The following is a 17,441-nucleotide window of genomic DNA, read 5'->3' on the forward strand; positions in this document are numbered from 1 at the left end:
ATATATATATATATATATATATATATATATATATATATATATATATATATATATATATATATATATATATATATATATATATATATATATATATATATATATATATATATATATATATATACATATACATACACACAGTGGGGAGAACAAGTATTTGATACACTACCGATTTTGCAGGTTTTCCCACTTACAAGGCACGTAGAGGTCTGTAATTTTTATCATAGGTACACTTCAACTATGAAAGACGGAATCTAAAACAAAAATCCTGAAAATCACATTGTATGATTTTTAAACAATTAATTTGCATTTTATTGCATGAAATAAGTATTTGATACATCAGAAAAACAGAACTTAATATTTGGTACAGAAACCTTTGTTTGCAATTACAGAGATCAGACGTTTCCTGTAGTTCCTAACCAGGTTTGCACAGACTGCAGCAGGGATTTTGGCCCACTCCTCCATACAGATCTTCTCCAGATCCTTCAGGTTTCTTGGCTGTCGCTGGGAAACACAAACTTTCAGCTCCCTCCAAAGATTTTCTATTGGGTTCAGGTCTGGTGACTGGCTAGGCCACTCCAGAACCTTGAGATGCTTCTTACGGAGCCACTCCTTAGTTGCCCTGGTTGTGTGTTTCGGATCGTTGTCATGCTGGAAGACCCAGCCACGCCCCATCAACAATGCTCTTGTTCAGGGAAGGAGGTTGCTGCCAAGATCTCACGATACATGGCCCCATTCATCCTCCCCTCAATACGGTGCAGTCGTCCTGTCCCAATGCAGAAAAGCATCCCCAAAGAATGATGTTTCCACCTCCATGCTTCACGGTTGGGATGGTGTTCTTTGGGTTGTACTCATCCTTCTTCTTCCTCCAAACATGGCGAGTGGAGTTTAAACCAAAAAGCTCTATTTTGGTCTCAGACCACATGACTTTCTCCCAGTCCTCCTCTGGATCATCCAGATGGTCATTGGTAAACTTCAGACGGGCCTGGAATTGCGCTGGCTTGAGCAGAGGGACCTTGCGTGCGCTGCAGGATTTTAATCCATGATGGCGTAGTGTGTTACTTTTGGTTTTCTTTGATACTGTGGTCCCAGCTCTCTTCAGGTCATTGACCAGGTCCTGCCGTGTAGTTCTGGGCTGATCCCTCAACTTTCTCATGATCATTGAGGCTCCACGAGGTGAGATCTTGCATGGAGCCCCAGATCGAGGGAGATTGACTGTTATCTTGAACTTCTTCCATTTTCTAATAATTGCGCCAACAGTTGTTGCCCTCTCACCAAGCTGCTTACCTATTGTCCAGAAGCCCATCCCAGCCTTGTGCAAGTCTACAATTTTGTCCCTGATGTCCTTAGACAGCTCTCTGGTCTTGCCCATTGTGGAGAGGTTGGAGTCTGATTGATTGAGTGTGGACAGCTGTCTTTTATGAAGATAACGAGTTCAAACAGGTGCAGTTAATACAGGTAATAAGTGAAGAATAGGAGGGCTTCTTAAAGACAAAAGTAACAGGTCTGTGAGAGCCGGAATTCTTGCTGTTTGGTAGGTGATCAAATACTTATTTCATGCAATAAAATGCAAATTAATTATTTAAAAATCATACAATGTGATTTTTGTTTTCGATTCCATCTTTCACAGTTGAAGTGTACCTATGATAAAAATTACAGACCTCTCCGTGCTTTGTAAGTGGGAAAACCTGCAAAATCAGCAGTGTATCAAATACTTGTTCTCCCCACTGTATATACATATATATATATATATATATATATATATATATATATATATATATATATATATATATATATATATATATATATGAATATATATATGAATATATATATATATATGTATATATATATGTATATATATATATGTATATATATGTATATATATATATATATATATATATATATATATATATATGTATATATATGTATATATATATATATATATATATATATATATATATATATATATATATATATATATATATACATATTTATATTTATATATATTGTTACGGCTGTGCAAATTCGCAAACCACCATTCAGGTCCCGTAGGTGAGATATCTCTTAAGTACATGTGTAGTTAGCCCCAAACCCGTTGTTTAGAGGGAATAAATGTGATTCATTCGGGCTGCGACGCTTTGAGATGGCCGTTTTTCTGTTCCATCTTTATTTTGAACCAACCACACTCAAACCGTCAGACAACAACAACAACGCCAACAGCCACGACCTTAACATTCACAACTCGCTCCCGCAAACATCGCATCACCGCCATTCCAAACGGCACTGCCGGAAACCCTCCACCACCTTCACCTCCCTCCTTCTACGGCCATTCCCGCACCACCTGTGAGCACCGAGCGTCGGGCTGTCCTGGGCTCGTACAAGATACGCGCCGAGCCGCGAGTGCAAATAGCGGCCTTTCCAAGGAGAATTCGGATCAGGAATGCTCCACGCCCCTTTTCCTCCATCCAATCAGCGAGCGTGGCTCCGCCCTCGAGGAGATCCTGATCCGGAAATTTGCATATTGTTTTCTTCTGCCGGCCTATAAAACGGCGAGCGTGAGGCGAATGAGGAGTTGTTGCGCAGAGAGTTCGTTTTTGGTAAGAGTTGTTGCGCAGAGAGTTAGTTTTTTTGGTTGGAGTTGTTGCGAGGCAGTCAAGTCGGGTTGGAGAGCGGAGTGGAGTCGGGAGGCGAAGGCGTCAAGGTGGTTTTCTGCAGTCGGCTGAGGAGAATTGGGGGAAGAGTCCAAGGAGCTCGGGTTCGAGGCAGGGAAGACGGCGGTCAGCGACAAGGTCGCGGTGGGATCGCTCGTCGCGGGACCCAAGCCAGCCAACCATTTTCCTTCCCCCAGGGCATCAACAATTCCCCCCCCTTTCCCCCACGCTGAGATAGTGCAAAAAGGGGGCCCCATTCCCACCCCACTCCAAGCGGTGCCACCGAAACCCGCGAAGGAGCACGAAGTCGGGGCACCGCCGCGCAGCCACATTTGCGGCTCATCATGAGGACGCGGGTAGGACCCCCCCCCCCGGTCTCGCGGGCCAGACCGTTCCTTCAGGTCCCGCGCACACATTGGCCTACGGGCCCGTCTGCCCCCTTGCCTATGAGGGTGGGTTCTTTCCTTTGCTTTTGAGTAAATGTGTGTCGGCGCCAGTCTGGTGAAGTAAAACTGTTTAAGTGTTGCCGTGTTTTGGTCTTAGTCGGTAGTATCTCTGCGTCATTGTTTCTTTTGTTGCATTTGATATATGTGCATTCTGTTTGGCTATATATGTGTGCTCTCCGTGTGCCGCGGAAGAAATGTGCATGATGTTGAACTGTTTTCCCGTTTCGCTTCGTCTTTTCTTTAATTGAATCTCCATCTTGCTTCACGTAACGGGTTCGTCGTGGGCTTAATACGCCCGATAATTAATCGGAACCGTCGAGGCAGACGATAACACCGCTCGGTTATCCCGATAGCACGGAACGGATCGCTTAAGCGGCCCGTGTCCGGAGTCGACCTGCGGCGAAGTGCGATCGCCCGGTCTACCATCCGCGTGGGTACTTAGGTAGGTCGAGTTTGGCGAACAACCCTATCCCACGCGGGTGGCCGATTGGCACAATCGTGGTGAGGCCGAAAGGCCCACCCGTGACTAGCTCCCGGCGTTAGTCCGAGAGAGTCATGACAGAATTGTCCGTCCGGTGGGCGACGTGCCGCAATTCGAGTCACGTGGCCGTTCGCACGCCGGCGGGCGCGAATTCGCAACAATATATACAGAGATGCCAACTTTTGGAAATCAGAATTAGGGAGGATTTGCAACCGACACCAAATAATGTGCGCGAAGCGCACATCTCGAGCGCGGAGCGCTCGACCCTTACAGCGGGGTCCAGGGCCCACCTTAGGGCCCTGGAAGCTCTGGGGTTCTAGACGCTCTCTAGTGCCCTCTGAGCCCTATTTTGGAGCATTTAACATGTTAAGAATTCCCACTTTTTGAACAAAAAAAGGGGAAAATTGTGCACTTTTTAATGTTACATGTATGTTAATATTAGTAAGTTAGGGGACAATCAAAGATTAACAAAAAGCACAAAAGAAGCAATATTTTTCTTCCCTTACTGGCTGGTACTACTGCTGCTTGCTTTTTCCATGGCAGCTTTGCTGAGTGACAGCTGTGTGGCTCTTTTAGCCCTTCTGATTATGTCTTTGCTGTATTCTCTCTGGTAGCAAGGGGTGCTATGAGCTAGTTTTTCAATTAAGAGAGCTTCCAGGGTTTTGACACTCAAATTGGGATGAAATTCAGTATGATTCTTCCGTACAAGACTGAGTGCCCGCTCACGTGATGCGTTCGAATGAGGAATGATCAAGATTCCCTTCATCACTTTGCTCAAATTAGGATACTTCTTGGCACCAGTGCAGGGATCTGTGAGTTGTGAAATCCGATGCCACTGCTCATCCACTCTCACTGTCTCAGTAGCAATTGTAGCTATGGAGGCGTCTGCCTGGTAGTGAGCGAATTCACTCTCAAGACTGTCTATGTCACTATCACCGCCACTGAACAGACAGGGGAATTTCTTGATGAAAAACTCCACACAGTCAAACCCCACTTCTTGGTGTAGCTTAACATCCAGCACCTGAGCATGCTTGGCTAATTCATCATCTAGCGGCCAGGTTTTGAAGATGTAATTGCAGGCTTTCACATAATATGAGCGAACTGCACTGAAGAAACCTTGGATGTCTGACTCACTCAGAATGAAGGTGGATTTCTTGAGACTCCTTTGTTCCCTTATATACAGTTTGGCAACGTTCCCAATCATGAGGTCCTCATCATTCTTCTGATGATTTCTGTCAGAGAAGGGTACATTTACCAGAGCAACCGATGACACCGATGGTTTCAAAAACCGTACGAAGATATCTTTCAGAAGACCATTCAATTCTCCGTGCAGGAGATGAATACAGGGTTCGTCTCTTTGGAGCAGAAGATTCCCCTTCTCAAAAAGCTTGTTAGCATATTGAAGGAAGAAACAATAGAGTTTTGTTTGTGGAGACAAGAACATCCTGTTGACACGTTTTTCTCTAGATTCCTGCACAGTGTTTGAGGAAGATGCGCTTTTAGTTGTAGAACTCGTAGTACACTTAGCCGCAGGGCGATCACACTTGCGTTTACTGCCAGCAGAAGAGGTCAGACTCGTAGTACCAGATCCAATTTTACGTTTGAGGAGAGAGCTTGAGGTAGGTGCAGCCAAGGAAGAAGACCTCTGATTCGAAGGTTTTGCTGAGCTTCTATCAAGTGATTTGGCAAAAGCAGAACTTAACTTGGGTCCTTCTTTGCCTGTAGATGGGACTATCACAGTCTTTCTCGACTCTGAAGGGATCTGCTTTGTAGATGAACGTGATGAAGGACCGGTGATGCTACCTGCTCTCAGCATTGGTTTTGGTGCTGTCCCTGCTGTCTTCTTCGCAGCAGATACTGCAGTGGTAGTGGTGAATGCTGCTCCACTAGTGCTTGATCCTGCAGTGCCAGTACTGGCAGTAGATACAGTGCCGTCCTTCTTGCTCGTTGTTAGAGTCTTGGCTACAGTTGGTTGCATTTTTCTTCGTACTTCTTCTTTGAAGAAGAGGCGAAGTGGCTCCCACTGTTCAATCAGCCTGTCTCGGCACTGACCAAGGGACAGCCACCTTGCTGCGACATGCTTCAGAATCTTGTGTGTCGGGGCATCACAGAGTTCTTGCAGTGCTTTCACTCCTTTGACGCATTTACTACTTTTGTCCAAGTAGTAGTAAATATCGATGAGAAAGTCATCTAATTCAATGGGTAAGGCCTGAGCCGCCTTCTTGGCCGTATTGTGCATCATATGGCAAGGGCATCCCATGATGTAGCACTCTGGATTTTGTTTGTGGATATAAGCAGCGACTCCTTTGTGCTTGCCCACCATGACAGAGGCATTATCAGCACAAAAGGAAACACAATTTCCCCACGGAATTTTCCTGTCACTGAACTCATGATCAAGCAGTTTGAAAATGTTTTCTCCAGTGGAATCTTGTTTGCACGCAGGCAAACTTAGCAAACCTTGCTTCACAATCCCAGCACTGTTGTCATAGTACGAAATCAGGACAGGATATAGCTGGGCCTCACCACTGTCATTGCTACCGTCTGTAGCTAGGCTAAATGGAGCTAGTCGAGCAATATCGGCAATAGATGAAGCAGTAACATTTGACAACTCACCAATTATTGCTGAAGTTTTTGTTCTTGCACATCCATACTTTGAAGCAACTTTTGAATCTGGAAACATCTTTTGAAATAGAGGTCCAGCATGATCTGAGAGTGATATGGGCAAGTTATGTTCCACAATAAATCCACTAAAGAGAAGTTCCGCTCGGGTAACATCCTCTTCCTCGCTTGTCCCTTGTTTGGTGAAATAATTCAGAAGTGTACCGGTACTCGTGCTCGAAGATCTCTCCTTTGCAATGTCTGTGTGCCGTTTGCTTCCAACGTGCTTCCGAATATCATCGCGACCTCCGTGCTCAACTGAAATATCAACGCTGCATACTGTACAATACGCATGATGAATTCCTCTTTCAGACTTTCGAATACACGGGTATTGGAGACTGTATTCGGTCTTGTACTTCTGAGACCATTTCTTGGTCTTCGTAAGCTTCTTTTCTGCCATTTCGTAATCAACATCGAGGGCTTGAAGCATCGGTAACTTCGAAGTCGATGTTCCACAGCTGCAGCGCGACTCGTAGAACTCTAGCGGCTGTTAAACACCGCACGGTGGTCGCAACCGCCGGGCTGGTACGGGGCCCAGCTGCATGCAGTGAGCGTATCGCATGCATATACACTGTGCATACATACCGCATGCACTGTATTGCACACATACCGCATGCACTAAATCTCAGTGCATGATCGCATAAGCGAGATCCAGACCCAATGTTTCGCTGCTCCTCATTTGAATTTGCAATTTTTTACGTACAATTTGGTAGCAGCGAACGTTATGGAGTTACCACATGCTATACGTAGCAGACGATGCTTTTCATTCAATTCTCATACTAGTACATTCTGATTAGTGAACAGTGCAAAAATATCAAAATTTCGGGAGGATAAGGATAGTGATCGTAAGGGCGGGAGTTTGGGTGAATTTTCGGAAGCCTCCCGATGAAATCGGGAGGGTTGGCATCTGTGTGTGTGTGTGTGTGTGTGTGTGTGTGTGTGTATATATATATATATATATATATATATATATATATATATATATATATATATATATATATATATATATATATATATATATATATATATATATATATATATATATATATATATGTTGTTGTTCGTCTTTCGGCTGCTCCCGATAGGGGTCGCCACAGCGGATCATCCGTTATGATCCGCATACTGATTTGGCATAGGTTTTACGCCGGATGCCCTTCCTGACGCAACCCTGGTCGCCTCTTACGACACAGGGATAAGGATTGGGTTTCGCCATGATTCCGGGATGCCCTACACCCTCTCATAGCGCAGCCCAGAGCTCCCGTCCTCAAGCGATCCTCCAACCCAAGCCTCCGAGTAGCCGGATTACAGGCGCACGCCACTGCGCCCGGTATGTATATATATATATATATATATATATATATATATATATATATATATATATATATATATATATATATATATATATATATATATATATATATATATATAGATATATATATATGTGTTGGTTTAATTGGAATGTAACTTCTTGATAAAATTTTCAAGTATATCAGGAAACAATAGATGAAAAACAAGTCTGAAGACGACGATGGTTCATGAGCGGTATTTGACGATGTAGATTGTTTTAGAAGTCAAGGATGAGACAATGTGCTAATGTTTGACCAAGTTATAAAAATGATTAACATGATGTGGTACGAGTGACAGGTTATTTGCTGCAAAATGTCGAAAACCCGGTTTCGTTCAACAACTTAAAAAATTTGATCTTTGCATAACCTTTAAAGGTCACAAAACAATGTTGTGGACATTAAAATAAGGAAACAGGATATGTGTTGTATATTAATGGAGTTAGTTCATCGAAGAAGGTCGAAAACCCGGTTTGATTCCCACAACTTTGAAAATTTGACCTTTGTGAACTTTAAAGGTCAAAGATTATGACCTTTGGTGCAAAACTTCCTCTGGAACATTCCAGGAACAATATAACATCTTATAGGCGACATGGCATTTCGCACTCCTCGGATTATCCATACTTTTATTTGATGAAATCAGCAAAAAAACAAACTCGAAGGGGGCACCACGGGCAAGGTGTTCGAGATAGAGCAAAATGGTTTCAAGACTTTAGGTAGGGAATGACCTCAAGATTATGCATAAAAAAATATTGTAATCCCAGCTCTCAAAGTTTGGGCGGTCGCATGATTTTTATGTCAAAATTCGAAATTTTCTAAGTTCGTGACCTTGTGAACTTGACCTTGAGACGACAATGAAAAAAAAAAAATCGAGCTCCGTGGGGCTATGCGGGTGCCATTGGGCAAACCAAATACCGAAACCCTTGCCAGATTCGACAAACCCCTCAGAGAAGATGGATTTTTATGTCAAAATCGCAATTTTCTAAGTTCGTGACCTTGTGACCTTGACACGAAAATGAAAAATCAAGCTCCGTAGGGTTATGATGCAGGTGCCATTAGGCTAACAAAATATCGAAACCCCTGCCAGATTTGACAAACCCCTCGGAGAAGATGGATTTTTATGTCAAAATTCGCAATTTTCTAGGTTCCTGACCTTGTGACCTTGACCTTGGGACAAAAATGAAAAATCGAGCTCCGTGGGGCTATGCAGGTGCCATTGGGCTAACCAAATACCGAAACCCCTGCCAGATTCGACAAACCCCTTTGGAGAAGATGCAAATTGAAATTGGCAACCCGCTAAAAACACAATTCGCTATTTTCTCAGTTCGTGACCTTGTGGCCTTGACCTTGGGGCGAAATGAAGAATCGAGCTCCATGGGGCTATGCAGGTGCCATTAGGCTAACCAAATACCGAAACCCCTGCCAGATTCGACAAACCCCTCGGAGAAGAAAAATTATGTCAAAATTCGCAATTTTCTAAGTTCGTGACCTTGTGACGACCTTGGGACAAAAATGAAAAAAATCGAGCTCCGTGGGGCTATGCAGGTGCCATTGGGCTCACCAAATACTGAAACGCCTGTCAGATTTGACAAACCCCCTCGGAGAAGATGCAAATTGAAATCGGCTACCCCCTAAAAACACGTTTTTTTGGGCGTGGCTCCGCCCATAATGGGCGCACCACGCCCATTCTCAGGAAAACACAACTAGATCATGATATAAACCTCCCACCAAAATTTTATCAGGATCGGATCAAAACCCACGGAGCTATGCTCGGGACAAACAGACAGACAGACAGACATACAAGCCGGTAGGCGGACATGGGTAGTCGTGATGGACCCCTTCAATGGGGAATGACCTGAGGATTAAGCACAAGAAAATTCATGATTCCAGCTTCAAGGGTTAATGCTGCAGATTGTTTTTTCGTGAAAATACCCCCATATTTAGAGGTTTTTCGGCCGTTGCTAGTCAACGGAGAGTCCATAGCAACGGTTCTTTCTCACACATAACTAGGACATACCATGAACCTACCATACCAGTTTCATGTATATCTGACTCATCGTCTCTGAAAATCGAATCTGAAAACGAACTTCGTTTTTTTATTGTTTTCGACCAGGGTTCATTCAAAATCTTCTCCGACAGTTTTCATAGGATCCGGCTGGAAACTTTTGACAATATGGCTGAATGTACTGCCCACAGTTGCTCGTGGACCGATTTTTGAAAAAATTAATTTTTTATGATTTTTCAAAAATTTCAAAGTCCCGTTGCTAGGCAACAGATGGGCCCATAGCAACGGTTCTCATTTGCACAGAACTAGGTCATGGTATTAACCCACCAACCAAGTTTCATCGAAAACGAAAAATTTCAAAGTCCCGTTGCGAGGAAACGGATGGGTCCATAGCAACGGTTCTCATTTGCACACAACTCGGTCATGGTATGGAACCTACCAACCAAGTTTCATCGAAATCGCCATTGTATTAACGGAGCACTGGACCGAACAGAGAGACAAACATATCGACGGAAAAAGTGATAATAAGGGTCGAACAATTTTCAAAAATCTTTTTTTTTTAATTTTTTTTTTTCGACAAGATCGACTACCCAACAGACAGACAGACAGACACACAACAATAACCAATATAGTGGTCACTTATTTTTTTCGTGAAAATATTTTTTCGTGAACCAATAAGTAAAAAAATAGTGCTAAAAAGCTTTAGGAAAATTATTTTTTTTAATATTTAAAATTAAAAAAAAAGTACAGCGAAGCTGGATGGGAGGATTTTAAAGTTGCACTTCTCTAAAATAATCACTTGCCCACTCAGGCCAACACAAACTACTATCACCAAGAGAAACATACTAACTGAAATCATTTGTATGCAGCACAAGCCTGCGAGGCAGAATAGTTGTCTGAGAGCGTGGCTGTGCCACTGATAACCGGGACTGAATTCAATACCAGTGTCCTCTGCCGATTAGGGGAGGAATTTGGAATTTGTTCATGGTGCCGACGATAACTCACCTACTCTTTGTGAAGGACACCATGCGATCTTTGACGTCCACCAATGAATGCCAGCAGATGGGACACCAAGTTTAACATCCATCCGAGGGATGGCACACACACACACACACACATCGATGAATCACCCTGCCTGTGAAACACTGGGGTGATAGTTTATAGCTGGGTTGGGAATCAAGCCCAGGCAAGACAGCTCAAAGAAGACTTGCTATGCCTTAATAAGACTGCTATTGTGAAAAACCCTTAACTGATGTCACATGGGTTGGAAACAGTAATTGGCACATCGTTAGAAATAGACACGTTTGTAGAAAAACCCTCCCGCTCGCCCCCGGCTCTCCAAAGTGCTGCAACTCTTACAATAAAATACAGATATACGTTCTCATGTGCATGCATGTGGAGGGGGGAGGGGTGAAGGGTGGTAAAACACAGAGTCCATAAAAACAGATACCACTCCCACCCACCCTCCCCTTCCCACAAAACAGAAGAGATATGTTGATAACCACAATGAAACAGGGTTATGGGGGTTTCTGCAAACTTGATGAGAAATATCCTACTGGGATAACCAGGACTGAATTCAATATCGAAAGCCAAAAACAGGATTTTGGGCATTTCCTTTAAACGTCTAGTTGTTCGAAATTGATGGAAAGGAAGGGTAGGTATTTCCACGGCAGAGTATACCTTTCACGCTGGATTGCTACCACTTCCGTTGCAGCTTGTATTTTAAGATATATCCATGTTATGTTATGTTATGTTACACTGGTTGTTTTCAATTTTGATTTCCAAAGCATGCTCCCTCATTTAATCATGCAGCCAGCAGGAACCTAACATTTTACAAACCTAAACTATTATATTGCAAGTGTATTCCACAGATTTTAACATAAAACACTTGACAAAGCCATGCAGGGAAATTTATATTTGAATTCAATATCAGGTGAAAATAAAGACGCAATTTGATAAAAGCAAATGCAAATCAGCATTAAAGAGACCTCGGTTCAGAGACCACATGCAAGAAGGCAAACATTCAGAGAACAAACTATGGCTTGCATATGCACCAAATGTTTCTAGCCATGAGAAATGCATGACAACATTTGAAGTCCTGCCTAAGTTCAAGAATAAAATCAGTTTTTTGATCGCACTTCCACTGCTTGGGCACAGGGACTAGGCACAGACCAGAACCAAGTGGTAACTTCTCGAGCAGATCTCAGCAGGACTTTCAAGTAGAAATATGGCATCAGTTAAACAGGGAGTCCCACAAGGCACTGTTAGTCTCTTTCTACAGTATTATGATACAAAGTAACTGCAGTATCAAAGTGTCATGAAGCCTATGGATACATAAACAAACTCGAAGGGCACTCGGCAGAGCGCATACCTCCACTATGCCTGATCCACGAGAACATATCGGGCCCAATACATTTTTTGAAATATCATGCTATGCAGTACGATACCGTTTTGGCCCTATCTCTCAATCGTGAAAAATTACTTTAAGTATTAAATAATTCTCGTGTCCAGATCCGGATTTGGATTCGTATCTTCACCAAAATACAATCAATTCATCCTAGCCACACACCCAACCTGTCCACTAAATTTCGTCCAAATCCGTCCACAACTTTTTGAGATATCATGCTATATATCAGTTTAGCCGTATCTCTCAATGATGAAGAATCACTTAAAAAAAAAGATCAGATCTGGATCCGGATCTAGATCTTCAACAAAATTGAATCAATTCTTCACTGTCACACACTGAAACTGTCCACCAAGTTTCAGCCAAATCTGCCCACAACTTTTTTGGCATATTGTGCTATATATAGTTTTTGGCCCCATCTCTCAATGGTGAAGAATCGTTTTTGGCCCCATCTCTCAATGGTGAAGAATAACTTTACAATTATAGCATCCAAATCTTCACCAAAATCTAATGAATTCACCCTCGTCACACACCCAACCTGACCACAAAATTTCATCCGAATCCGTCCACAACTATTTTTAGATATCATGCACACAAACAGACGAAGACAGGCAAACAGATAGGGGTGAAAACATAAGCTCCACCCACCTTCGGTGGGTGGAGGTTATGAACAAAAACACAAAAATTTTACCTTTTAAATTCATTACAAAACAGTGAGGTGGGTGAGGGTAAGAATATTACATACTTGTACTGTACTCTGCCATAAATATAGGCCACAAGACTTAGCTCAGGATGATGATGATGATGCTGCTGGAGTGGTGAGCGAGGAGGGTTGGAGGTTAGAAAGATAAGGATGCAGAACTTGTGATGGCTGTTCGATCATCGGGAGCTGGGTGAGACACTGCTGCTGGTGGCGTGGACTGGAAGGTATGAGATGGCACCTTCTTCCAAAATGATACCATCTCATCGGCGTTAAAAACCTGCTCCGGCATAAATCCCTTTGCCTTAATTAATTCCATGAGCTGTGGTGGGTAGTTTTACAGAGCATCATGGTCTGCCAATGCTGTTTCCCCGACTAATTTTACATTATGGAGGCCGAAAAAACTTATTTTGACTTTCTCAAACAAGCCCTTGCTGGCGTGGAACTTGTGAGTAGCTGTGGTTGATCGAGCCTTTGGTCCTGGATGCCCCCTGGAAACGTTGTTAAACCCGCAATGATTTCTACCGCATAACTGGTCCACTCAGCGGCACTTTTTTCTGATTGTTCCTTGATCCAAATATTAAGCATTTTCCATCCTTTCAAGATGAGAATAACGGGACTGGAATGAGAATTTTACACTTTGCGGAGCGCTGGCGTAAACACTTGCACAGATATACCGCAGAAACACTTGCACAGACTCCCTTTTACGGATATACCGCACAGTCGATTAATTTATCCCGTAAGGGCAGCCAACAGATGCCGCACTTTCACCTCTTGCAAATCTTTCTGAACTTTATTTTTTTCAGCCAACGTCACAACCTTTCTTTGCCTTTTGGCAAAACTAATTTTGTCCATCCTTTTACGTTTGGACGTCATTATTAACTGTGCATGAGAAACAACAAGACACGCAATGGGAACTTATTGTACACGCCGACGTAAACTATGACTCATCTCAGCTCAAAAACTGCAATTGGCCAAAATTAAATCCAGCAATAACTAAATTGGAACACAATAGGTTGCCTGTGATTGGTGGAAACCTGTTATATCTGAGGGTTTACTAACCAGTTTGTGGGTTATCAGGTTATTATTGGACTCCTCTCCTGCACCCCTTCCTCCCCCATTTTACAAGCAAGAACTAAACAGCATATTTGTACAAAACATTGTGACAGGTTGTTTGAATAGCAGACCTTGAAAAGTCAGGGAAAGAAGGTGCTGCCAAATACAACCCGTTTGGATCATTTCTTGCAGGAATTTCATGTTCATCATTCATAGTGGAAGAGGACCCACAAACTTCCACTTTAGTACCAAGAGGTGCATGAGGAACAGGATCTTGCTGGGGAGGTTGGAATGTCACCTGCATACACAGCAAATATAAAGGTTACAACAAGCCACAAAACAAAACCAAAAAAAAAACAGGATGATCATGTTCGCATAACCAGAACTACAACAATGGAAAAGAGGAGCGAATAATATACAATTGAAATTCCACTCATTTATTTTCATGAAAATGAACTGCACCAGGAAAAAAAATATATATATATATATACATATATATATATATATATATATATACATTTTTTTTTCACTTGTTAATAGCTTGCAGAGTCAGTGATTTGTTATTATCCAACCAATTAGAAAGCACTGCATCAGTACAAAGCCATAAATAATGCAGGATATTATATTATGCCAGTAGTATTTGTAGTCGCACAAAAATAATGCAATAGTAGAGTGAAAATCAATAACAGCTGTCAGAACAAATACCACGTGAGGATATTTATCAATGGTTTGACTGCTGGTGAAGGACATGCCATGCAAAATATCACATCAAGATTCCAGGTTTCTGTTGAAGCTGTCGGCAGACCAAGGCATGAAAAGTGGGACTGTTATAATGGAAATGGGCAAAAAAGAAAGCTAAATTTCTTCAAGCATGTTATGAAGCATCTTAATGCGTTTCTTTACAGTACTGATTATATGGCAAGTACAGATCTCGCCAACAAGCTTGTTGAATATATAGGCTTGAATGGCACCTCGAGAATATATAGGTGTGAATGTAGCTGTGTTAAAACAATTGACAAGCAGTGGGATGAATAAAGCTGGAAACATGTTTTCTTCAATGATTAATATGAATTTCAAACTATATGGCAACAGTCAATGACAGAGTGTTAGACTGCAGAAAGTTTGACATGATAATTTGTAGGTGGAGTAGCCACTTAAATATTTGGTATGTCAATCAGTCCATCTGTCAATTTTTTTTTTAAGAGGTACAGACGCTGAATTGACAAGGAGGAGCTCTGGCTGCGGAGCATCAGGAGAAGGAAATGTCAAACTGCACCACTTCCTTTGGGCACGGATGCGATTTTTAATTTATTTTTAGCATTTATCATGAAACAGAGGTGGAGGTTAAATGCAAGTTTAAGGTTGCAATTCAACTACGTGTGTCATAGATAAAAACAAAATGATGGCACCTTAACTGCTGACAAATCCAGACAGATTTTGCTCCATCAGTGCATTACCTCAGGAACAACTCTTCAGGTGCGATGAATCTCCCAAGATAACGATCCCAAAAATACAATAAATGTGGCAAAACTTTATATTGAACATGAAGAATACTAAAACACACACAACTAGAACGGCATTCGCAGAACGCATAGCCTCGCCTCGTACGTTTTTTCTGAAGAAAAATACCATCTTTAACTGAACACGCTACTATTATGGTCCATCCATCCATCCATTGGGACCATACTCTGTGCAGATTGTTGGTGCTGCCGAAGCAGTCTCCTTGGCTATTGGGCACAATCCTGGACAGGTCGCTACTCAGACACAGGATACCAACAAACTGGCACTCATTTTGCAGACCTCAGAAGGATGACAGGCAAAGTCAACCCCACCTGGTATTAATTCAACAGTGTGGGATTTGAACTCAGGATGCTGGGATCCAAAGCCCACCACCCTCACCATTAAGCCAACACCAGGCATACACGATTATAGTCCACTACTTATTATGAGCCAAATATCCATATCATTCCATGCACACTATGATGTCACAGTTTCTCGGCATGGGTTTATGACATCATAAATTTAATTCTTCACTCATATTGGGTCATAGATAAGATACTCCACATGACGTTTCAGATAAGGATTTCAAGTCAACCAATTATGGCTGGAATACCACTTCTCCAATGTCACCATTATCAACCTATATACCTCATGGGGAGTTGATATATGGAAAGTTTCATTTTTTTACATTGAGCATTTTCAAAAAAAAACAAAAAAAAAGTCTAATTTTTTTTTTCCCCTTTATTCCAATATGGCTGCATACAATGTGACCAAAGATGTCAGTTATCAATAAAATATTCTTCATGGGGAGCCCCAACGATGTTTAAAGTTTTGGATTGATCGGACAAGCGGTTGCAGAAAGAAAAAAAACATTTTAAAAGTGAAAACGTAGACATGGACACAGACGCGTTGCAACAGTCTCACATCCCCTTCGGGGCGAAAATAATTATGAACACGGTTGAACAATAAAAATATGAGCTTATCCTTCCATTCATTTTCAAATCGTCATTGGCTTTGACAACAATGCTCTGCACTTGACACTCCGTTTTTCTTATGGACCCGAATCAAAAAGCTACATAAGTACATCAAACAAGTCGTTTCAAATGGAGCACCCCATCACCATCAAAGTATTTAAATTGCATTAGATGTGGCAATAAATGCAAATTGTTGCTCCCAGCTTGCCGGCTCGATGACAGAAGACGCCATTTGCATTTTTGCCTCTTCTATCCCGACTCCGTTTAGAATCCCGTGCGGGCACGGACAACTTGCTAGTACACAAATACAAGGTGAACCAATGAACAAAGAATTTGGCTAAAATGTGAGGAACAATAGTGGACATTTAGAATGATAACCGCTGACCGTCTGTTGATAACATGGCTGCCTGGAAATAACAACAAGGAGTAAAACACTGTGAAATAAAAGAAGCATTCAAACATAGTCACGGTACCGGTGTCGCGGGGGAACCACGAGGGAGGGGCTGTCTTGGGTTCCTCTCCAGACTCACCTGGAATAGCAGACCGTCGCACACAAATAACTTTGTGTTGTGGCGGGTCGCTAATCGACCGCAAATGCCAATAGCTTGACAACGTGACTTAGGGTTCCACGTCGATCAACCGTTTACCGAAGGACACGTGACCTCCTTATCGGGGACGTACCAGCTATGGAACAGATTCTTGTGGAATAACGTTCCAGATAAGTTAAGGTGCGGGCCATGCTGGACCAATGCAGGAAAAGACAAGAACGAGCTGGAAACATTTCTCCCACCACATTTATTTAAACCAGGATGCGAGAAAAGTTACATGGCACAGTAAATTGGGTTGACTGCAAATGAACAGCAGGGAAAGCAAGGAATTTGTGGGGTGTAGCAAAAAGGAAAAAATAATTACAAAAGACGACAGTGCAGTTATCCCAATAGTTCTGACACAATCTTAACTTACGCTACGACAGATGCCATCACACACACGCACGTACGCATGTGCATGCAGAAAATTAGAGATAGCCCAGAGAGAAAGAAACAGTTAAAGATTTAACGACCCCTCAATACCTGGTGCTGCCGGCACACCTGCGCAGCCCGAACGCTTAGGAACGGGGAAGGAGGGAGAAATACTGAGGGTGTCTGGGGTGCGTGTTTGAGTGCAAGTGTAATGCGATGTGGGGTGCGCATAGTACAAGAGGAAAAATGTGAGGTGCAGGTCAGTTT

General features: G+C 42.5%; 1 protein-coding gene across 7 annotated transcripts in view; it reads right to left on the reverse strand.

The window, feature by feature from the left end:
• The window catches only part of LOC147034781 (transforming acidic coiled-coil-containing protein 2-like), a 203,526-nt gene that overhangs the window by 119,658 nt on the left and 66,427 nt on the right, over positions 1 to 17,441 (reverse strand). For 6 of the 7 annotated variants that reach the window (XM_085888831.1, XM_085888813.1, XM_085888786.1 and 3 more), the window contains one exon: positions 13,873 to 14,039. In XM_085888831.1, the coding sequence (XP_085744957.1) occupies positions 13,873 to 14,039 (167 nt within the window). Of the gene's footprint in view, positions 1 to 10,586; positions 10,936 to 13,872; positions 14,040 to 17,441 lie in introns of those variants that run through there. The other variant, XM_085888839.1, reaches the window with a different exon arrangement.

Source organism: Eptatretus burgeri, chromosome 1, assembly GCF_056783735.1.
Source record: "Eptatretus burgeri isolate ZD-2024b chromosome 1, Ebu_testis_v1, whole genome shotgun sequence".
NCBI classification, from domain to species: domain Eukaryota; kingdom Metazoa; phylum Chordata; class Myxini; order Myxiniformes; family Myxinidae; genus Eptatretus; species Eptatretus burgeri.